This window comes from Asterias rubens, chromosome 1 (genome assembly GCF_902459465.1).
Source record: "Asterias rubens chromosome 1, eAstRub1.3, whole genome shotgun sequence".
Taxonomy (NCBI): domain Eukaryota; kingdom Metazoa; phylum Echinodermata; class Asteroidea; order Forcipulatida; family Asteriidae; genus Asterias; species Asterias rubens.
In genome coordinates, this window is record NC_047062.1 from 23,493,787 (window position 1) to 23,518,109 (window position 24,323).

General features: G+C 39.7%; 2 protein-coding genes across 2 annotated transcripts in view; one reads left to right on the plus strand and one right to left on the minus strand.

Annotated features, from left to right (window-relative positions):
• LOC117305674 (fermitin family homolog 2-like) overlaps nucleotides 1–24,323 on the plus strand; it is a 78,571-nt gene that overhangs the window by 28,524 nt on the left and 25,724 nt on the right. The window contains exon 4 of the mRNA XM_033790859.1: nucleotides 1,147–1,555. Within this exon, the coding sequence (XP_033646750.1) occupies nucleotides 1,147–1,555 (409 nt within the window). The remainder of the gene's footprint in view (nucleotides 1–1,146; nucleotides 1,556–24,323) is intronic.
• Nucleotides 19,481–23,140, minus strand: LOC117306752. The gene is made up of 3 exons (XM_033791276.1): nucleotides 23,056–23,140; nucleotides 21,929–22,175; nucleotides 19,481–20,556 (listed from the first exon to the last, which is right to left on the minus strand). Exons 1-3 carry the CDS (start codon nucleotides 23,071–23,073, stop codon nucleotides 20,339–20,341), a joined length of 483 nt encoding a protein of 160 aa, XP_033647167.1. The 5' UTR covers nucleotides 23,074–23,140; the 3' UTR covers nucleotides 19,481–20,338.

Consider the following 24,323-nt stretch of genomic DNA (forward strand, 5'->3'; position numbering starts at 1 on the left):
ACATGTTGTTGTTGAAATTCTTGACAGTCTTTGCCTCTGCCTTGGATCAGAACATTCCTTCAGTCTGACCATGGTCTGTCTTGTCTGACTAAGGGATGCTTTTGCAATCTTCTTGGAAATTTATGAAATTGTTTACAAGGAAACTGTGTCATGTCAGTCTCAAAACATCCACAACAAAGGGGGTTACTCTACTACGCAATCAACCTTAAAAAGTGATTGGTCTGGCAGGAGTGGAATTAAGGGATGGTCTGTTATACCATCCTCCATGGCTCTACCATCATGTACGTACAAGTAGACATTATTTTTTTTTTTTTGAGAACCTTGGGGTAGTGAAACACTTCTGGAATGTATGGTGTAATTTGAAATTCCTTGCTGTTTCTTACAGTTTACATCCATGCAGGCAATTAAAAATAACTTGTCTCAGAACATGGTCTTGGGCTCAAAAAAAGTGTCAGAATATCATACTTTAAATAGGTTCATTGAAAACTTAGGTTTCTCAAGACTATTTCTGGTTTGGGGGCTGTTCCAGTTATAACTTGACCCAGTTCCAGTTTGGAACCCAAACCTGGGTTAACACCTGCACCTTATGGTCCATTTCTGACCTGGTTCTTCTGTATGTTGAGATGATAAATCAAAGTCTGCATGTATAATTTTGTCTATATCATGTATGCACGGTTTGTCGTTAACTTTTTCAGTGACTAGCCAGCAGGACTAGTTAGCTTGTCTTTTCACTAGTGCACCAGCTTTTTCACTGGTCTATATTGAATATTCAAGTAGGCTAATGCTTTCCAAAACTGAACTAGCCAGCTGGACCACTGGGAGAGAATTTTGACTGGTCCTTGTGTGTTTTAAAGCATTTGGCCAGGGGACCTTTGGAATGTTAAGGGAGAATGCTGTAAAGCCAAGTTATAGACAAGGGTGTTTTTTCTTCCGTTATTATCTCGTAACTTCGACGACCAATTGAGTTCAAATTTTCAGGGTTTTGTTTGTATGCATATGTTGAGATGTACCAAGTGAGAAGACTGGTCTTTGACACGTACCAATAGTGCCCAGTGTCTTTAAGTACTTACAGAGATTTAGTCTCAATGAATTTCCAGTAACACCACAATATTTGGCTCAAGAAGTTACGTTGTCTTTCTGCTCCAGGTATACGTCACCCAGAAGAGCTCTCCTTCCTCAAGAAACCAGACGCAGGTGCCTTACATGTAAAACAGCGAAGTAACGGACGGAAGAAGAAGGACCGGGACCGCGATTCCATGGCATCCAGTAACAGCAACGAGGCGGCATCCACGGGCAGCCTGGATGGCATACCCCCACACACACCCACACGTAGACCCTCCCCTGGGTTCAACCGGATGACACCCAATTCAACGCCCGGCCACAACGGCAACACCACCCTCTACTCCGTACACAGTTCAGGCTCAGGGAACTTCAGCGATAGTATTGAGAACTTGAACATGTCGTTGATGAACAGCCCTCAGGTGCCGAGCAAGGAGGCACGAGAAGGTCTGGTAAAGCCCAACAACTTCCGAGAAAAGGCCCTCATCAATTGCGGGTAGGTAAACAAGTGCAGTAGATAAACCAACCCTAATCCCCTATAATCCATCGCCTGTATTTGCTGGAATTTGATGAATTTGATGAATTTGATGAATTTGATAAGACCACTATTCTTCACTATTTAGCGAACCAAGTCTTTTTATCAAGCTTTCAAAAATACGTGTTTCTGTTCGGTAGTAAAAAAAAAGGGGGGGAAAAAAGCAGAGTTATACATTTTAGTATTGTAGTTTTTTTGTTTTGAGGAATGGGGATTGAAGAACCAACAGTTTTTCCGAGGTACAAATTTGTACTATTGTAAAATGTAAGGTACAGTAGTTGAGCTGACAAGTAGAACAAAAAGATAGAGCTTGGGCCACAGGGGATTTGTCAGAAAATGAGGTTATGGTATGTATTTATGGCTATACCTAACACCTAAATCTGGACAGAATCACAGCTGAGTCCATCCACCAAATTGTCCATGACTTTTATGATGGTGAACTTCAAGGAATACTAGTTCATGTAGAGCTATATGTACAGTGACCCTTTATGGAATGTGCACAATTTTTTTCTTCAAAGGTCATCCTCAGTTTATGGGTCAGTTGAGGATTTGATTGAATCTGAGATCTCAAATTTCAAGGTCATTGGAATTACATCTTTCAGTATTTTGTTTCCCTTTCATTTAATAGCTGTTTCTGTGAAATATCTCAGACGTTACATGTTTTAGGCGGTAAACATGCAGATTGGTTTCACTGCTTTCTTTCTTGTGCAAATTTCCACTGTTGATGGGACACACAAAGGAAAATCCTGTCAAGTGCACATAATGAATAAAGGGGCAATTTTGTCCTCATCATTGTTTGTGAATTGGTATTGATCAACGTCAGCCTTCAGGCCTCTGTTTTCAAGGAGCCTATAAATCCAGCCCTGGATATTGAGTTTCACAATTACCTGTTACTTATGGACATAGACAAGGTTCTTGCCCTAGAACTGTGAGGCAAACGCCTGTCAAAGGGGTTCGTAATCATATCTCTGGTTTACAGCCCGGATCCACCGCTGGCACACAATCAGCACACTGCCCATTAGCCAAACAAAATAATAATTCCCAAAACGGACCCCAAATGGGATTTGGGCATCAGTTAATCCCCAGTAACCTGGCAACAGCACATCCAGGGAAATAAGAGATTGGCTTACGGGGGAGACCAAGGGTTGTGTTGGTTCCACTGAGGGGGCCGCTGTACTCTCCACGCGGAAGGGGGGGAAGAGGGTGGATAGCGAAGGGGGTTACGGAAGATACTGGTGTAGGATGTCTTAAATATAATCACCTTGAGGTTATTGTGTTTACAGTCAACAGGAACAGGAACACGGTAAAGCCATACCTCAAGCCTTGTATTTCACAAATATATACCCATATAACCATAGTGAAAAAAAATGCACAGAGGAAGGACGGTTGGTGTTTCCTCTGGTCTCTTTACTTGTGGATTGGTGTTTAATGTGGTGTTTTTCGACGGAAACTCAGTCTCAGTTATCGAAACAACCGAGAGGAAATCATTGGTAGGATCCGCAGACGCTTTGTTTTGATAAAGAAACTGAACCCATAGTTTGCTCTCCTCATAGTATTAGGGTCGCAACAACCATGTCACATTCGTATGGTCTGTGTATGACAGATGCTTGTGATAGTTCTGTCAGTTGCTTAACAGCATGAAAATATTGCTTGAGACATTCCTGCTAAGCAGAAATAAGCAGGATACCAGTCACAAATTGTATAACATGGTAGTTTGGTTGGTAACCATATTTTGATAAGCGTAATTTTGTTGTGCTTTGCTGCTTTTAATGCTTTATAAGCAGCTTTGTGAAATTGGGTCGTGGTTTCAAATAGCTGAGCAACAGACATGTATCTTACAAAATTGCTAGCGTTTTATATGTAGTACAGGCAAAGGTGGTTACCTACTGAAGGTCATGTTTGCTGCAGACATTCTTTGAATTGATACAGTTTCTGCAGTTTATGCTTTGCAAATCATTTTTAAACAAGGTGATAATTCATCCAAAGTGTTGCTGTATTTTAAAATGTGCGTTCAGTTTATTTAAACAAAAAAATGCAGCTTCTGTTTTGCAGAAAATTGTTCCGCCCTGCAATGTTCATCGAATCGTGATCTTCAACATGAGTGGCTTTGAGCTTGTCTATGAAATGAGAACTAATAACAACTATCTGTAACTGGAAAGGTCAATGAATATTGCGTTAAATTGAGTTAAGACCTTAACCATCCAAGCGGGAGAATCTCCTAACAAGCTTTACTCTCTGTCTTTAACTGTCATTTGTATTACGGAGGCTACTGTTGCCATGTACCACTTTAAGGTTAAAGATCTACAAAGAAGATGAAAAAATCAACAAAATGTTGGGGATAACTTCTAACAGAATTATATTCACACAGACCGCCCCCTTTGCTTGAGTCCAATACAACCAAAGTATTTGACGATGTTGTCATTCGTCACAAGTTCCACAGCTCTTTCTGATTTAGCTGTTGCCAGCTGGAGGGTATCAAATTGGGAGAAATGGTGTAGGAATTCATTATTGAATCACCCTGTCTTTCATCGACTCCAATTAAAATAACAATGTTGATGATATTTCTTTTAAGCACACACTAACCATCGTAAAATGGCATCTTAGTATTCAAAATGGCAACTTGAAGGTTAAACAGCTTTGATAGAAATTAAAATTGATTGAGTCTCCGTCATTATTCTTTCATTGACTCCAACAAAACCCTACAGTCCAAAAGTGTTTTCATTTCTGCAAGCTACGCAACACCACAACAGTTACTCTTTCTATTCAGGGAACATAATGGGGAACATTTCCTGAAGGTTCCTCGACAACGGTTCAAACGAAATTAATTTCTGTGTTAACTGTCACCTATGGGTGGCTAATGGCACGTACACTTTCTTGAATTGAAAAGAGATATCTTCTGGGTCAGTCATTTATGAAAGAAAATAAAGTAATCTCCCGCGAGATTTGTACGAAGGGGGGAAAAAACCTGCCCCTACAGTATTCATCGCAGCTGTTAACAGACCTGGCACAGACCGTTTCCCTGGCTGCAGCAGTGGAGTGTATTGTAATTTGTTAAGCCAGCGCTCAAGGGGCCTTATTGAGAAAGGTGGTTTAAAATGTCATTAGAAGAACTTATTATTACACCTACAGTTGCCAGGTTTCCACTCGATATACTAAATGCCACCCTGTACACCTGTGTGCTCTTTAGAAAGTGTGGTTGGAGTTAGCTTGTTACAAATTAGGGCTGATATCTGTAGGCTTTCGTGGAAACGTAAATCGGAATCAATTTCTGTGAGTTATTTGACTCCTCGTGAATGTTAGGATGTATGCATTTCAGATGGACAGAAATTTGTTTACCATATGCTTGACTGTAATCCGATATACGTCAAGATGGTTTTTGTATAGGCATTGCAATGTTGGCGCAGCTAAAATCTGTGAAATGTTCTTTTGCGTTAAGAGATGAAATCATGTCGCAAAACAAGCGAGGATTCAAAGACACACAAGTTGCAGAGAAATCTTTTCGAGCAAGAATGGTGTACAAACTGATCTAATGCCACTGAGGTCACACAGTGGCCATTGCCAAAGCTGCTTGTTGGCTGATTTCATAGAGCTCTCACATAATAAAGCAGTGAACAAATCTTGCTTAGAAGATATAAATACAGGTTACCAGCAAAAATGTATTGTACTGCGTGTTTGTTTGTGAGTGGTTCTCTCCTAATTTTGGCTTAGTAGATAAGTTTGATGACCTCTCATTTTCGCCAAGCAGGTCTTTGATATTGAGCTCCGGGTCTTAACTATTATGGCCCTTCGATTTGAAATAATCTTATTGCAATTGATAGGATTATGAAGAAAAACAGAACTGTCCCTTGGTAGAAAATTCCAGGCTAGCTACAAAGTGATACTTTAGACTTGACACTTTCTCTCTTGTTACTTTTCATGGGTTGTAAATGTGAACAATACCATCCCACTAAGGGGCGAGTGCTTAGAGTTGGACCAACAAAGCCCACAGCCCACCCCCCCCCCCTATAATGACAATTCTCCAAGCTACTGTGCTGTACCATTGAGGTAGTTTGGAAGTTTACTTTACTTCTGTATTAAATACTGCACAATGCTGCATGATAAGTGTAGCAAATTGAACAAATGGGTTTCTGCGTTGTTTTTTTAAAATAGAAATGACCTGTGGTAAACTTTTGGTTTGGTGGCGAAGGAACTGGAAGTCAAACATTTACCAACATTAAATGGGCCACAGCCACATTTTCCAACCTCAATGTAAACAACAACTTTGTCTGGGTTTTGTCTGTCTTTTTTTCGGCTTGAATGCTATTTAAATATGGTACCTCAGAAGTAGTAAGCACTCTCTCCAGCTTCAAAACTTGAATTATTCACTTGTTTAGTCGAATTGCTTCAAGTACCTTAGCAGAGTCCATTTTCTATGTGCCAGAAGTGTCTTTCTGACTGACAGGGTGCACTACAAATGTCCATTATTATTATTGCCATTATTGTTATTACCCATCATTTGGTATGTTTTTGCAGAAAACATAGGGCTTCATAGATTTTTTATTGCCGAGAGGTATTAATATTTCCCCAAACTTATCAAAATATCTGCTTACATTACAACCTGGCACTCCTACACTAGCCATACTGTCGTGTTTGATTGAAGTTGATGTATGTCCAGGTTCAATGACCTTTAAATACATCTTTAAAATTAAGAAAAAGCAACAAACCCTCCAGGTCTCTGTGGTCAGAGCATTGTCAGAGAGTGACCAGAATGTTTCCTTCCCCCCCCCCTCCCTTTCGGGTGAATTCCCACATGAATGGTGCATGGAATTCATCTGCTTCAAATTTGGCACACACCCAGAGGCGTTGAAGTGTTTAGCTTTGGCGGGAGAAAATTCAATTCGAGTACGGTTCATCAAATTACAGTAGATCTCCTACTTGAGTGTTTTCCCATAGAAAAGATGCCTAATTGTTATTGATAATTGCACAAGGTGTTTTATTTTGTCTTGTGAATTTTGCAGTTGGATTGGGGGACCATTCTTGGAAGACCATTTTTTCCAATAATGAGAATTTGAGTGGCTTAGAAAATTAATCTGTATGGACATACACTGTATTTGGGCTAGAAGAACAGGGCAGTGGACAATGACCTTCAGTGACACCTTCAGAAAGGGTGTTATTCAATATTGTGAAGTCAGTCATAAAATGCATGCTTATTATACATGCCTAACACCTACTGTACTGTACATAGACCTGTGTACATGATGACATTTTGTACATTGCTGTTAAATGGAATTCAATAAGTTGCAGTTTGTCTGTTTTATTCCTAAAAGGTGCAAACCTCATTGGTTTGATTATATTTGTTTGTTTTATCCTTCATATTTTAAAAAATTGTTTTTCTGTGTTATTGTTTATCATTATTCAATAATTGCACAGCAAACAGGTGTGGGCATACATGTTAAAGTACCTGATAATGAGATTGACTTGTTTCTTATTACTTCATGGCTCATTCTATTTAATTGCTTATTAGAAGTTTCTCAGAAACCATGGGACACAATCATGAGGACCTAATGCATGTACTACGTGAAGAGGCTGATTAGTGCCACTAAATCCATCAAGAATGCCGAGCCTTGCCGCGATAATTAGTGTGTATTTGTTTCTTGATAATGAGCAATTATTGCATTCTAAAGAATCGGCAATTGTCAAAGAGTAGTATCCACACTTCATGTAACCCAACATTTCATAACCCTCACTCTATGTCATAACAAACCTGTAAAAGATTAGGCTCATGCGGTCATTGGATTCACAAGGAAATAGTGGGGGAAAACCCTTAAATGTTTTCACTGTTTTTAGAACATTCAGTTTTGTTCTTGGATGATTAAACTTATTGTTTTACTCATTGCTAAAAGAAAACTAAAAACAACAACAATTTACACAAAAGTGTTATAATAATGGAATTTTCAGACAATCATCATTCTGATGTCAGAAGATAAATACAAAGTCTGTTTACTTTAACTTGCTTTGAAAAATGTCTTCTGTGTATTTTCAACACGTACAAATTAAATAACTTGTTAGAAATGTTAAAAGTGTGCATCGATTCTACATGTACATGTATAATGTGCATCAGGTATGCAGTGTGCCTTTTCCTGTGCGTGACATTCCCGCACCCATTACCCAAGTTAAATGAAAAAGTGTGTAATTTCAGTAGCACAGGATAATTCCGCAAACACTGCAACTTCCATTACCACCTGTAAAAAAATACTGATGTGTTTGGTTGGAATATTTCAATGTAAAGTAAGAGTGCATCGCATTATAAATCCAGGGATCTGTCAGTCTTGGTTTGAAGTTTGAAGGAACAGTACTTAGGCCTCTATTAATAATTTAAGAGCTCGGGTGGAAGGGTTCAATGGTTTCAGCTACAGACAACCTTGATCTCATCCTGACCTCCAGCCCCCCACACAAGTCACATGGGTCAACACAACTCTGGGAATGAGTCCAAGTTCTGGCGTGTAACAGTTTGCACATTGGTGTTGTTTGCGTGTCTGGTGGTGGATTCTGGTGTTGACGTTTTCTTGTTTAACAATGAGAGTAGGTCATGACCTACAAAGCATTAGGGGACATTTTGACATTGGTTTTCCCAGTGTAGGGTATTAATCTTGGGTCCAAAGGTTTGTGCTGAGTTTTTCAGCTGCAGTAGGTCTATAAAAATGTATGGAAGTGCTAGGTGACATGAACATGTTAATGTTAATTGGAATGAGTTGTACACAAATGCACACTTGCATGATCACACCATGGACCTCCATGATCACACAAACATACCATGTACAAGTACGTATTCATACATGGATGTAGCCCTGGCCGCCTTTCACTTTCGTATTATACTTTACTACAGTGAACAACTGTTACAGAGGAGGAGTCCTATTTAGGGGTAACACACATGCCAACTTGGTGTACATGCAAATGAATAAACGTAACCAAAATAATAGTGCCTTCTTTTCAGTGACGCTCATGGCACTCAACAATATGCAAGAGTAGAGAGCACAAAACGATAATGCAAGATCGATGAGCAGAAAACAAAACTAATTAATTTTGATTAGAGTGGGAACAAATAGGAGTAAGCCTAATTGGTTGAAAGAACTACGTAGCTGATGAGGCTTGACAAAGGGCAAGGTGGAAGACTGTTCCAGAGTAGGACCAGCATCTGGGGGAAACTGCGGCCACCCCCAATGTCGGGAACTGTGAACTTGAAGAAGGGAGGAGTCTGGAGGGTTGTATAATGCCTGGATTGAAATATGCATATTAATTTACATGCAGACTGGTGATGAGCCATGAATTGCATGGTAGGCCATGAGCAACAAAACAAACATTTCATTCTCCCTCCAATAACAACTTTTATGGCTTAATAAGTAACTGTGAGATTGGAGAGCCTGTGCTGGTACTTCATTCTGTTTGATTCGGTCTGAATGTGACTGGTAGTGAACATGTTGTCAATCGGATACAGGAAATACATATCAAACCTGCAGCTTCATTTCAAACATTAATGTAGTCAGTATAAAAAACAGCATTGATTTCCTCCTTCCTTGGTCCAACTTCATTTTCACAATTTCCTGGTCATCAACACCAGGGCCCATTTTTTTTTAAAGCTGTAAAGCAGAAAATAATGCTTAGCAAATTTCTTTGCTTAGCAAGAAAGGAGTTGCAACAATGTGCAGACTCTATGGAAATTTGGCTGGTAACCAGTTTCTGTTTTTTTATGCTTACATGCTTTATGAATTTGGGCCCAGTTTATGAAAGTCTATATCTTCATGTGCCTAATATTCCAGTGCAAAATACTGTGATAAGTCACATCAAATTTTTCTGGTGCTTTTTAATGGCCTTGTCAGACAGCTATCTCTCACTATCACAGTCCTAAGTTTGTCTTTTGATCGGTTGATTCATAAGCAACAGCTCTGTATTTGACATCAAACAACACAACGCTAGTTTTATTAGTTGTTGAATTCATTATGGGGACTGTCAAGTTGGAACACTGTTTTTCTAAGTACCCCAGGGTATATTTTGGCATCAAGAGTAAAACTGGTATACCAGCATAATAATCGTCTTATTGGGAATATAACGGTATGAGACAAATTACATAGTACGAAATGAAGAATCAAAAAGATATTTGGCTTGACTGATGAAGGGCTGCTGTGTAATCCCTTTATTGCATCTCGATCAAATAGGATGTTACAGCATGCCCGTCTTGTTTGTGTTTTTAATAGTAAAGGTTAACCTGTCATTCCGTGATAGGTCCATGAACTTCATCAAGGGTAGAACATCTACCTAGCGTCACAAAAGTAAACCTGTGGTAGACTACTACTGCGCCTTGAACACCCAGCAGGGTGGATACATTTATGTGCGCATTACAAGTCTTGTTATTATTATTAGAGTTGCTCTTAACTTTTTAATTGACTGGCCATAATATACTTATCATTTAAGTGACTATCGGCTTTTTCCATAATTCATTAGGGGTGCCGTTCAACATTGAATAAGCCAGCACTGGACCACTTGTAGAAAAAATTGAACTGATCTGATATTTGGCCAGAGGACCAACTGTTAAAGGAGAACATTGCTGCTGTATCAAAAATTAAAGTACAGTAGGGCAGTGTGCCATTCTAATTAAAAAATGAGCTCTTGTTGGTCAGTGTTTGCAATGCTCTCCTGTGTGTACACAGTATTTCTTAACTAGGCTCCTCTGAGGAGGGATTCCATGATGTTTGCGCATACCAGGGATGATGAACACCTGCATCATGTCAAGTATCACTGAGGGATGGTTGTACCCAAGAAGAACCTTGGGACACCCATTATGTTCCAGAGCCACTAGGGTCAGTAAAGTGTAGGGCGCTAGCTTTGACCTGAGGGGTACCCAGAAGATGCTCATGAACTGTTTCCATTAGTGAATTGTACCCTGCCTCAAATAAGCAGTCCCATGCCCATTCCAGAGGCACTTCTTGAGTGGTTAAACAGTCTAATTTGTTTACAAAAGCGTGGTGGCATAACTTGGAGAGGAGGAGGGAAGCACTTTGTAAAAAAGAGGATTGTGCAGAGTCAAGTGTTGTTCAATGAGGGGAGGGGCAGTGCTTGCTGGGTCCATGTGGAATGCTTTGGTATCATGAATCATAGAGCTAGAATGAACACTGCATAGGGAAACCACTGAAAAAAAGATAGAAAACACAGTACCCTTCGCATCATGTGGTCAGATATTGACAGGCCTGGAGTTTCAGTAAAGGGCAAGGCCATTTTTATTTTGCAAGGGGTACTTCCATTGGAAAATCTTAAAGTCTATGGGAATTTTTGAAGGGGCACCAAGGCTGAGACCAGGGGTGGATTTCACAAAGAGTTAGGACTAGTCCTAACTTATGACTTGTCCTAGGAGATACTAAAAACGCATGGCTAATCCTAAGTTAGGACGAGTAGCTCGTCCTAACTCGAGTTAAGACTAGTCTTAACTCTTTGTGAAATCCACCCCAGGGCAACAGAGTCCTCTGTGTAGTTCCAGGCCTGTATTGATAGAGTATATTTAAGTTTCGGGTACACAAGATAATAGGATCTTTGTCATACTTTAGGCACATCAGCATAATGTACAGACACAATTCAGGTGCAGTAGGAGTCATTTGTAATATTTGTGCACACATTCTCAATCCATCAATACTCTGAAAAGGAAATAATGGAGTGTTATTTTATACCAGTGGACAATATTATTACCACATGTAGTGAGGATTTCCTGTCAACATTACTGAAATAATGTAAGCAGTTGTTTTGTCCCGTGTGGAATTACAAAGAAATGTTCTCACATTTTGAAATTGCCCCCACTGCTGGTGTTTTTCCATCAAAAACACATCCAAGATAATTTATCACTTCCTTGGAGGAATTCCAGGACCTGTTATGTGGTATTATGTAGAAGTAGACATGGCCCACCTGGGATGAAATGCCACTTTAAGGTTAGATGGATTTATCTTGGGTATTGTAAGGAGAGGTTCAAGTGCAAAATCTGGTCTCCCTCAATTCTATTTCTAAAAACTTTACTCTACTGGGGTGGGTTGGGGGGGGGGGTAGACCATAGAGGTAGAAATTCTACCTCCTTGGCAGTCCCGCATCAATCAAAGGAGGCACAAGTACACTTTGGACTTGGGGTGGGTTGGGGTGATTGGTGGTAGCTGGTGCTTGGTTGGCAACTAACTGTAGGTTGGCTAAATAAGGAAGTTGACTGCTGGTTGAGGCAAAAGAACTGGAAATCAAAATATTCCTGGAAAGTGGGTATTTTAAGGAGAGGTTCAAGTGCACAATATGGCCTCCTTCAGTTTTATCTCTAAGAAATACATTACTGGGGTTGAGTGGGGGGGGGGGGGGGCTACTTCCATGGTAGTCCAACATCAATCAAAGAAATGGAGGTAGGCTACACTTTCGGTGGGTTGGGGTGAATGATGATAGCTGGTGCTTGGTGGTAGTTATCTGCTGCTGGGTGGCTCAAGAAGTTGACTGCTGTTTGAGGACAAAGAATTTGAGAGCACAATATTCCTGGAAAGTGGGTATTTTAAGGAGAGGTTCAAGTGCACTATATGGCCTCCTTCAGTTTTATCTCCAAGCAAAACATAGTCCAGCATCAATCAAAGAAACAGCTCTATAGGTACACTTTGGGTGGGTTGGGGGTGATTGCTGATAGCTGGTGCTTGGTGGCAGTTTATCTGCAGGTTGGCTCCAGAAGTTGACTGCTGGTTGACGCCACTAAACTTGAAGTTAAATTATTCCTGGTACGTGGCTAAGTGAAAAGTTCATTAATTGAAAAATATGAGTACGGTTTGACCACCAAGTCCAAGGTTTTCCCCCAAGGTTTATTTCTCTTTAACTTGATGTTGATGTTTGGTTGAAGGCAAACCACAATTTCATGTATGTGGATGGCAATTCAATAAAGCAAAAATTAGACTTTTTATTGATACTGTATGAAATAAATAAACAACTTATTCATAAAGCAAGACACAGTGAGAAGTTTTACACTAGTTTTATATAAAATGTAAATCCTAAAGAATTAACAAGGCAAGAATTTAAAAATGGGAAAGTACTGAGTGCACAGTGCTCATAGTCTTTATCCCTGATGCAAATTTAACATCCATTGGAACAAATGCCTGGAGATACAAATATTAATCTACTGCCATCAAAAACAAAACACCGTGGCAGAGTCTGGGTTTATCACGTTGATAAGATCTCGGTTTTGGATTGGGGGTTAAGTGACTGACCCCACAGTACCTTTTTGTTAAGATTTCAAATAAACAGTGTGTTGCTAAGGGTAACAATCAGATTCATGTAGGTGTTGAAGTATTTAGGCTGAAAAAATAATCAATAACTTCAACTAAAAAAAGCACAGATCTTACACATGTAAACTCCTCAGAAGTGTACACAAAGACCTTGCCGATTTTAAAAAGCTTTTGAGCCCAAAATATTGCGTTGAGTTTTCTTGCTACGACCAAATCAGTAGAAAAAAATCTTATACAACCAACAGTTTCATGTGATGTGAGATATTTCCTGTAAATTAGTATTCTGTTTTTGCGCAGCAAAAAATTGTAAACTCTGGATCCAATTAATTTGTAAAGCTGTTTAGAACAGGATTATCTTGCTTAGCAAAAACAGCCGGTACACCATGAAATGTATAATGATTTCTTATGACAAATTCCCTGCCTAGTTTTTGTTCAGCAAAAAATATGTCTAAGCACCATTTGCTACTAAACAGTTAATTGGGCCCTTGTCTTTGCTTGTCAATCTTAGCAAACTCGTCTGCTTAGGAATATCATTGAAGTAAGGGCGGAAGGAAGGGAAGCACTAGTAGATCGAAGAAGCAGGATAATACTCAAGAATGGACTTGAAAAGCAAAGAAACGGAATTGAACATCATTAAGAATATTAATCAACATATGCTGTCTTGACGCTCATGGTGTTTACCAGTCATCATTTGTGGATGATTGCTCAGCAACGGGCCTTGATTGTACCCTTTTTGAGGATTTCATTATAAAGTGTTAATGAACTGTCATCTATTAATGATGAGTATACACACAGGTGTGTTTAAAGTACTCTTCAAGTGGGTACGTTAAACGAACCTTGCATAACGTCTTATTTGCCGACTCACTTCATCTTTGGCGCCATCTCTGGTCACCTATCATTAAAGGTTCTTCCTCACACACATTGGACTATTAAATACACACAATTAATTTCCTTTGAGTGAAAAAAAAAAAAGAGACTAAGAACAAGATTACTGTCCACGTGCCGAGAATTCAGTCTCAGTGTCGCCAGTTGGCCGGAGAAGGAGAAAAATTCAAACAGTAAAAAAAAGTGAAGGTTATTTATTAACGAGATTAATTACGCCAGAGTTTAATGAGGTAGAGAGAGGTTAATCTGTGTGATGGTTCCTGTGGTCTTTTTTTTTTGCTGGCAATCTTCTGCAATCATTTGATGCGGTTTGATGTTAGCAGATTGATTTACTCTGCGAGTGAGATTTTCCTTCCTCCGTGGTATGATGAGTAAATACGTTACCCAGGGAGATCACAAGACTATTACGAGGTCCCTGGATGAGGCTTACTAGTAAGGTTGTGGTTTTAACTTTTACTGGAAGCGCTAGTTGTGTTTTGAGTTATTTCTGTGCACTCACTGTGTGTCTATGAAGAGTCTGTGATTCTGAAAGTGTGTGTAAAATTAGCAACATCAGGACTTGCATTAAACACTTTGTACTTGTAATTTTGTGGGCACAAGACTGAAGTGCTGTTTATTAGAGGAATTAAAGTACATAATGTATCAAATCACTGGTATCGCTCCCACCACAGCCTGTCCTTCCAATACTGCTCTATGCTCTGTGTGTACCCATGTACTTGGTTATGTCCCATGTTGATGGGATGGGTAGAGAATCTGTAGTGGACAAAAATGTGTATTGTCTCTGTCTCACTCATGGAGTTAAAATAAAAACTAGAATGCTAAACCAGATGACATGGCCGGAAGCGGTTATTAAAATAATAAAAAATGATGCTGATCCTACATGTAACACCGGTCACTCATCAGTTCACACAAACATAATTTTTGAAGTGGAAATTTGTACGCAATTACCTGCAGGTATCCATGGCGGGCAAGCGGGGTTACTTGTGTGACAATAGCCTCAACAAAAATCACACACTCTTTCCAAGATGTGTAATTGAGGCAGTTGATATCTTTAAGGTTTGAGTTGGTTCAAATAGGCGGTCCAGAAGTTCACCTACGTACATGTACAAGTTCACCTAGATGCCTTGGAGGTAATCACTCTACACAGTACAAGCTTGCCCTGATCTCAAGAAGTGCTGAAATTGCCTCCGGTTTTCATTATTGCCATAGTGGTTTTTTATAGTTGTCATCCCATTTTGTTTGGCAATTAAGTTTGATTCATGGGCTAACTCATCCTGAGATGATTTATTAGTGTTTTATCAAATTTGGTTGTGGTCTTTACTACATGCATGGCGTGTTAATGCAGGTGCCTATTGAAACATGCAAAACAGAAATGTACACCATACTCCCATAGGCATCCTTAAAATGAATGTTTCACCTCATTTGCACCCCACATCTATCGGGGAAAGTGCATGGGTTCATTTATAATGTTTCCCTCTTTGGCCAATTCACTTGCAATATACCACATAGTGTGCAGTAATCTCAGAATGTTATGGCTCAAGATGGATGGGCACTTTTGAGTTTTTCTAGTTTAATGCACACTTAGATCCCCTGAGGCAGAAAACAACAGTGTCTGCGACAGTGTTTGAGGGCCTTTCTCAAACCTCGGCTTGGGCTACGGCTCCAGGCTCGGTGTGATGTGCGAACCACCAGTGAGTGTAAAATGCACGCCGCTCCAAAAACGTATCGACCAGAAGGCTGTTTCAACTCTACTGCATTTCCACTTCATAAGCAGCGTGCAGAGACCAAGCCGGAGACTGAGCCCAAGCCAAGGTTTAAGAAAGGTCCATGGCCTCACCAATGTAGTTATCCTCCCTTACCACATGTAGGTCTCCTCCTCCCTGTGTCTTATTGGAACATAGTGTAACTAAACATGTTGGCCTTTTACTTTAGGCGCTCGCTACGGGAGCTAGCCTATAACACATAGCAGATCGTTGAAACGTCTTGTGGGTACAAAATTTACTAGCAAGTTGATCACCATGCAGAAGTTTCATGACAAAAGATTGCAAGGAAATTGGAACAATGACTTCAATTACCCAGGGTCGGCCGGGCGCATTCATGTAAGATACCGTTACAAGTGGCAGTCTAAACAGAGACAGCGGATTGGGTATGAATAGTTTCATAGTTTCAATCAAACGAGGGGGCCATTCACCAGTAGTGACCTGGTTAATGTCAGGTATTTGCCAATCTTGTATACAAAAATCAGCAATATGGTGGCTAGGCATGTGTGCATATATGCAAAATGTAACAGTAAGAAATAGTGCTCAGTTCTCTTTTTCAGGGGGTTAGCAAAGTAAAAAAAAAATTTTTTTAAGGAGAAGCAAAGAGAAACGCACCTTGAAAAATTGTTGATGTTGGGCTGTATCAAATATTACTTGGCATTCATGATTTGTCTTTTCTTAACTAAGTTTTGTTCTGTTCAGAAAAGCCTTAGAACCAATTACACTCGCAAAAAATGCCTGATAACGTAAAGAGTTGTTAAACAATCACAGAGCAACAGCAGAGATGCTCTTGTGGCTCCATTAAACAAAGCTGACACAACACTGGCGTATAATATTACAGCTTCTAACTACACCAATCCATACAAAACCTCCCTGAAAACCCCCAGTCTATAGTTTCACCATCCAATCCCCGCTGTGGAAGAAACACAATCCTCTTGTAAGGGAATCTGACTAAATTTGAAGATGCCGAGATTTGATTTGGTAGCGGAGAGTAGCAATGAGCGTTTAAAAAAATTAAATAACTGGTGCTCCTCCAGCGGTGTCTATCTCTTTTCTCCATCTATTACCGCCTGCCGTGTTGCTCGGGACGTCGTGGGAGTAACGTAACCACTAATAAAACATCGTTGAGGCACTCCACGTGAAATCGACTCCGACCATTTAGAGATTTAATGAAGAGCCGTGGCCAAGACATAGTAGAATAGATGGAGGTGCGGTGTGGTAGAAGAGATGATTTCAGAGGAGCACATTGTACGGGGAAAGGCCTTGATAAAGGGCATCCGCCAGGTTTAGTCATGGAAATGTTTTGAAGTAAAAACTGCATCCTCTGGGAGCCGGAGATGGGGGCCAAGGGTGAATTATGCCCATGAGGAGGGAGGGGGAGTAAACACAGCATTGGAGAGTTTGGGGATTTTTTTTTAACAAGGCAGCCATGTCCCCCCAGAGGCACTGAGATAAGGTGACAGTTACTTGATGTGCTTTTAAGCCTTGTGCCAACATCTTTCTTCTTGGAGGTGTTTAGTGTTTATCCCATTATGCCATGTGTGATATGATAAGGCTGAGCCTATGGAAACTTGAAGAGCTCTGTCTGTCTGTGTCTGTTTCCCCCCCCCCCCCCCCAACCCTCCCACTATGTTTCCCTGGGTGTGCCTGGAATGATGAAGTGTTGGCTTACTCGTTTGAGATTGTTGTCTTCACTGTAATTTCAAATAACCTCAAAGGACATGTTGTAATGATAGGCTGTTTTGCGTACATGTATCTGAGACAAGTTGGTACCGCACTGTTTGCGGCCACTTTTGTTTTGCTGTACCAGGAGATAATTTTATTCCACAATTTCCGCATTTTGATGGGTTAAAATACTTTATATGGGGCTGCCATCTGTAGTTGTTTTAACAAAACAGACAAATCACACTGAAATTGCTCAAATTGCTCACTGAAATTACTGTGTAAACTTTGGGAAAATGAAAAATGCTCCAAAAAGAACCATTAACGGCTTTACGTCCCATCCGAACGACGAAGCAATGGTTAAGTGTGTTTCTTAAGGACACAAGTGTCACGGCTGGGGTTTCGAACGCACACTCTGCTGATCAGAAACACCAGAGTTTGAATTCGGTGCTCTTAACCGCTTGGCCACGACACTTCTACCAATGAGCTTCCCCAGTCGCTTGAACAAACAGAGATTTTGAAACAAACATTCTGTGTAAGTTGAGGTTTCAAGTACACATTTGTATATAAGAGTCTGTTCTAAGTGTTTGCCAGACATGTCTGTATTTACCAGGATGTTGTCAAACTCTTCAACATCCAAGATACATGTATACAGAAAGAATCACAGAGAAATCCCGGAAGCTGACTGTTTTTTTGAAACCCGGAAAAATGTGTCAGAGCGAAAGCTACAGGGCAGACAGAAAGCATGTCTCGACCAAGATAAGTACTTCTGCACATGTTAACTGCAACATCATGTGACCTGATACAAAATTAACCTCCTTTTTTTAGTTCCCCAAATGAAAGCTGTTCAGGAAATAGCTCAATTTTTGCACTCTATTTTATTGAAAATGCAAATGGATGTCATTACATTTACAGGTATGGTCATAAATTGGTATTTGTCAGCGTAGTGGTGATTTATAGGCCAAATCGGCAATAAATATACAATATAAGTCACCTGTGAAAGTTTCAGCTTGTTGAGAAAACAGCCAACAGCTGTCACTGTATTTTCATCATGTAGAACACATCCACGTTTAGCAAAGTGGTGCAGGTACAAACCGCATCTCCTGCTGCCGCATTCACAAATTGGCACCAATTTGAACCTCAAAACAAAATCTTTTGAGGTTCAAATATTGTTGACATGATATTTACTTTAATTCAGGCGAGATATTTTTGCAGGATACTAACCACCACTGTCATCTTTATGACAACCTTTAACTGTTCAGTTGCCAGTTGTTCCAGTACTTGAAAACGAAAGTCTTATAATTTAAATAGTGACCTACATGTGGCTGTCGCAGACAAGGTTATCTGTGGAGCACTTTTTTTTTCTGTTTCCCCTTGAAAAACATTCCCTTGAGTTCTACAACTTGTTTCAGTTCCCACAGTGATGGCATATGGCATTTGAAAGTCCCCAGATCTGCAGGGAAAAAAATGGTGTACAAATACATGTATAGGTATTTTTAATGCAGCTCGGTGAGGACTGGGTGTGTCGAAGGTCACTGTAAGAACATTTTGTGTGTCAAGTGTTTTGGTCCCCCTACATTAATATTACACAGCCAGTAAAAAGTCTCCTACTAAAATGCATATTGTACAGAGCAACTACTGTAAATGCATTTGATACACTTTTAGTTTTTTTATGAAACATCTTCATGAGCAATGTACACCCGCCAGCTCTACAAATTTGATTAAATCAACTTAATTTGATTTATTTATGAGATATTCCTTAGACTGCTTCGGATACAGACATAACATAGCCAGAGCTGCGTGAATTGCAAATTGAATCGTCTGGCCGTAGCTCCACCATGCACAAACCTCTCACGGATTGCTTATCTTGGCACGTTTGCCCCAGTTCCTGAAATAAGTTTTCTTAATTTGCTTCCCAGGGATCGACTGGTGGGAGGGGAGAGGGGGGTTGGTGGGGGTTGGAATAAATTCCCTCCGTGTTGCGGCATAGCTAATCCTAATCTATTGGAGATCGTGTGTGGTGAGGTGGTTACTAATTGACTTGTCAAATCCCTCCGAGATAGAAATTGCGGTAAATGAGTTGGGTAAAAAACATATCATGCACGGATAATTACATCGTGCAACATTTTGCTGAATGTTGACAAAATAATAACTTGCCGTTTAGAAAATTAACTTGTTTACCATGTGATGCATATTTTAAACATTTTTAACTGTTTTTGTTTTACATGAGCAATGCATGAACTTGAAATAATAATGAGATTGTACATATTGTTATTATTTGGTTTATTGTTACCATTAATTAAAAGGAAAGTGCACCATGAAGCCTCGCCAATTGCAAATTGTGTTTTCTAGTCAGAGAATTAAAAGGAAAGTGCACCATGAAGCCTCGCCAATTGCAAATTGTATTTTCTAGTCAGAGAATTCTTTGAAACATTTTGTTTCATTGACATGTCAGGAATTCATTAACTCCATCCATCATCTTAAAAGATGTTTTGAAACGTAACTTTAGAAAATACTCTGTCCAATTGGAAATGATTAATCAATTAAGAGAGAGATCTTGTTTCATCAGATCGTCCACTCCAGCGGACAGTTTGTCGGTTTTTTGTCAAATTTTTTTCATATAGTACAAGTTCACGACTTTAAACTGTTGAATTGTTATTAGACTTTGATTGTCAAATCACGGATGGTGAATTGATGTAGAAATGAAGGTGTCGTGTTTTCATAAGGTTTTGGTTTCAGAGCTTGAAACTTAATTTTGTGAGGATAGTTTCAGGAAATTGTCTGTATGCTTGAACCGTGTAGGAAGACTTGTCTGCGCCCCGGGTGGCTTCAAAATGCAGTTCAAGTTAGCGCTCTAGTCAATATTTATAGCTCTATGGTTATAACACAGTAAACCTTATTAATATTTTTTAAGTTTCCATCTTGCAAGATATCTGTGAGGTAAAAAGTAATCCCATTTTAGTGATGGTTATAAAATACTTATGTAGAGTCAACCAAAAGATAATACATGTAATTATCATCAGGTGGAAAACATGTCATTTGAAGAATTTCACGATACATGTCAACACACCAGTAAATATTTATTAGAGATGATGGATTAAGGTTTGACTCCAAATGAACTTGATTATTTTTTATCTTGTCCAAATGTGAACTTTGAAAAGTGTCTTCTTCGGCTATCATCCAAACACAGCTGTGGTATTGATGCGTGTGAACCCATCCTCATCTCCACACATCGTCAACGGGTCAGAAGATATTTCTTTTTTGAGACTCATAAGGTTATCATAGTTCATCCCCGATATCCTTCTGCATTCACTCCCGTAGTAAGATGGCCGAGCCTTCACCATCTGTGAGTGTGAGTGAACGGACGAATCTTCAGAGCAGATTCTGTTCCAGCCTACCAAAGTAATTGGAAACAGGGACTTGTCATAGTCTAAATTCTCTGATTGTGTCCGCATCCATTTTAGGGCAAGCTCGTTGTTGGCTGGTATTCAGATGGGTCTTGTCGTATGATACCAGATGATAATCATCTTGTTTTGTATGGGACTCGTGATATGTCAATGGTTTCCTTTTTAAGGCACTTCACACACCCGGTACATGTATTAACACATTTAAACATGAGGGCTTCATTCTTATAAATCGGACCGACAGAAAGCAGTCAGGGACTACTTCTTCCAAATAGGAAGCTATAGCAGATACATTCTGCTTAGCAGAAATTAGCAGAAGAACACTTACATTCAATAAAAACTGCTGGTTGCCTTTTTTTTTTGCTCAGCAAGTTGCTGTGTGAAATTGTGCCCTGCACCCAAAATCATAGAGGTGTAGAGTGGACAATAAGGCTTAAGCCCGGTTCATACTTGCGAATACGAATGCGAATAAGAATGCGAAGCGAATGTTGACGTCACAAAGTTTGCGAATATCGCTACAAAAGGATAGTTGTGGCGTAAAATTCCCGTCAAATTCGCTTTGCCTTTCGCAGGAAGTATGAACTGGGCTTTAATGTATTTGTAAGCAAAAACTGGGTGGATAGGGGAGTTCACAAGCATTCCTTACTGCATAAATTTGGTCTAAAAATAGTATCAAGTAACTCAGTGACTTTCTGTGCTTAAACAAACTGTGTGCTTAAGACCTCATTGAAATTCTGCCCAGGGTCCATTTCATAAAGCTGTTGTCCCTTGAGAAAAAAAAGTTAATAAAAATGTCATCTAATTCTCTTTAGGTGGGACTGGTTACAAATGAAATTGTACTTTAGCATATGTTATTGATAGATCGGGGAATACTTGGTGTTTATAACTGCTTATGAATTGGTGTGTGTTAAATAATCGTAGTGCAACTTTTGTTATTCAAGATTGCTTTGAAATATAAATTAGTCAAGCTGGAGCTTAGAATGCATAGCTATATCAATTTCCATCATATGGAAACATCCACATTGAAGTTAAAGGTTAAAAAGTACAAATTGTCCTTCACTTTTTACTCCACCCCCCCCCCCACAAGAAATATAATAAATAGTTTAACATAGAAAAAGAGAGTGGAGAAACTAGGAGTTGATGTTTACTTGTACTTAAATCTACAAAAGAGGACACCCCCTCTGCCTTAAAAACATGATAACCATTTTTGCTCAAACATTTTTTTGCATGAACTCAAATGGACACAAACTGTACGTTCAACACAAAAAACACACTTTTTTTTCTGTCATGCGGACATAATATGACCATAGAAAGTAGTACATAATATTACGCCATGCTTTATAAAGACACATGATGATTTACCTTGACTGCGCCATGAGTAAGCCTGAGTCATCGATCGGACTGGGCATCTCTCATGGGGCAACCGGTCCCCTGCAGGGACACGGTCCGCTGCACAATCCCAGAAACCGCTCCAAGAATGCCATTCTTTCCCGTCGTTTGACGGGGATTGCTTTTGGAAATCTCGGAGAAGGCAAAGAAAGTGAACAATCGCCCAGTTTCCTTGGGATGTATTCATTTCCATTGGGTAGGATAAAAGGGTATTGGATTCCTGTGGTCAAATGAAAGTTAATTGATTAAAGGTGCAATGATACATGCAGATGAATGCCTCTTTTTGGAAGGAGTACAATCCTATCAATCACCTAATTGTTAATCAACCTCATGACCTGTGAAAAGTTCATCCTATTAAATGTATATGTAGCTGGGCATAGTTTTGAGAATCAATAAAACAGCAAGTAATATTATTATCTCAGTGGTTTTTGCATTTTGGCTTCTTTCAATTTCCAGGCTAATTGCAGTAAATTTCAGAGGGGTACGTTTCTGGACAAGTAAGCTCACATGTCACAAATCATGCATTTTGTTATCATAACTAATCATGTACGTACTTCAATTTCATGGAGACTGTTTACAAAATGTGAACAGGAAAGGAATGCTGTCATCGTCTGTAATAGAAATTATGTCAGTACTGGTGAAATTGTAGACTTGTGGAAAAATCGGTAAATGTCTGTCATGATGATTGTGTTCCGACTTGCTTTGCGACACTGGCGATATTCTCGTGAGACTGCTGGTCCAACGAGACTTCTGCTCTTGCAACTAGTAGCAGACAGGAGCCGGCAGCCTCTTGTAAGAGCAGTTTTAGATCGTGGAAAGCTACTGAGTGTATTATGCTATCGCTGTGATTCCACTATCACCGCGACACAAACATTAACAACTTGTCCGCAAGGCTAGTGAAATTTTAAAGTGTCTGAAGTGGAACTTTATAGCCAGTCTGCCTTTTTAACTCTTCCTTTTCATCCGTGCATTATTTTATACATACATAACTGGCACTATGTCTTGTAGGAAACTTGCCTAGCATTAAAGGAGCCACATTATTTTTATTAGATGCCCACAGTAAAGTTTAAGATTAGTGCGTTGCTGTTCATATCACTCACCCACTCAAGGGATGACATTCCCCTCAAGAAAATACCGCAAAGAAAATAGATGGAGAAAAATCCTTGTTAACCAGTTTGCCAATGCTCTTCCTGACATGGAGCATGGAGCCAGGGCAATGCTCCAGCAGTGTCTGTCTGTGTAATACAGAAGGTGTAAAGTTCAACCAGGCAGGGATTGTCAGTGCCCATGTAAATTCAGCCTGGACTAGTGATGGATTGTTTGGGGTACTACTCTCTGGATCTCGGGCTGGAATAGTCTGGTCTAGCATCTTAAAGGGAAGATGTATCTTTGGTTTTCGGAAACGTTTGATGGTTTTAAATTCTATATAAAAATGTAGATGGATACAAGAAAAGGTTTCAGCACAAATGTGCATGCAAGAAGAATAATCTGTAATTGAAGTGCAAAATAAGTACATGTAAAACGAACTGGTTTTTCCCATTATAACAAATAATTATTTGCCCATTGACACAAGAAAACAACATACAGGTACGCAAAATAAGATAAAACTGTGAGTGTCCTGCGAGAAAAAATGCCCATACACAATCTGAAAAACGTTATGTACAGAAAGGTTTCCTAGATTGACAATCTTTTGAAAACCTTTCTCTAAAACCCCATTCCTTGGATAGAAGGGAATCGTTTCTCAAAATGTTACACACTATCAACAGCTGCAGTGCTTCTTGCCAAGTTCTTCCAATTGTTTAGACTTGCCATTTTTTTTTTAAAGCAACATTCCCATTGGTTTTGTATACGAAACAAAAATGAGGATGTCCTCACACCTTGATAGGCCTGTAATTTCATCTTTGAGAGGGCAAGGTCATACGTTTTTTTTTTGCAAATGGCTTTTCCATTTGTAAATTGTATTGTCTATGGGAAACTTCAAGGGCAAGTCAAGTTATGGGCCTACCTGGATTCCCTTTTGTTAAAGTCCTCGTTCTCAATGGACATCCCCCATACCCCCCCCCCCTCCCAACGTGATGTGTACTCTGTATACGTGCGCAACCACACGCTCATGTACAATATAGATCCCACATCAAGTTGAATCACCTTGTATTGAATCATTTCATCCAATCTGGATTTTGTCTCAGGGACTTTCATTTCTTCATCTGCTAATTCCCCTGTTGCAAGGCTACTTTTTCAATTTTGTTGAGCATGCATTCCTCAATTGTGCAGGTTTTTTCCCTTTCTTCAAATGACTCATTTTAATCTTTTACCGTTCATCAACCTGGGGCTTTCTGAAACCCATTGGGTCAGCTGTGACTAAGCTGAA

Excerpts from the sequence above, each read along its gene's own strand:
- LOC117306752 (XM_033791276.1), bottom strand. Across the intron at positions 20,557-21,928 it reads TTACTCATGGCGCAGTCAAG|GCTGGAACAGAATCTGCTCT; the intron begins GTAAATCATCAT and ends TTACTTTGGTAG.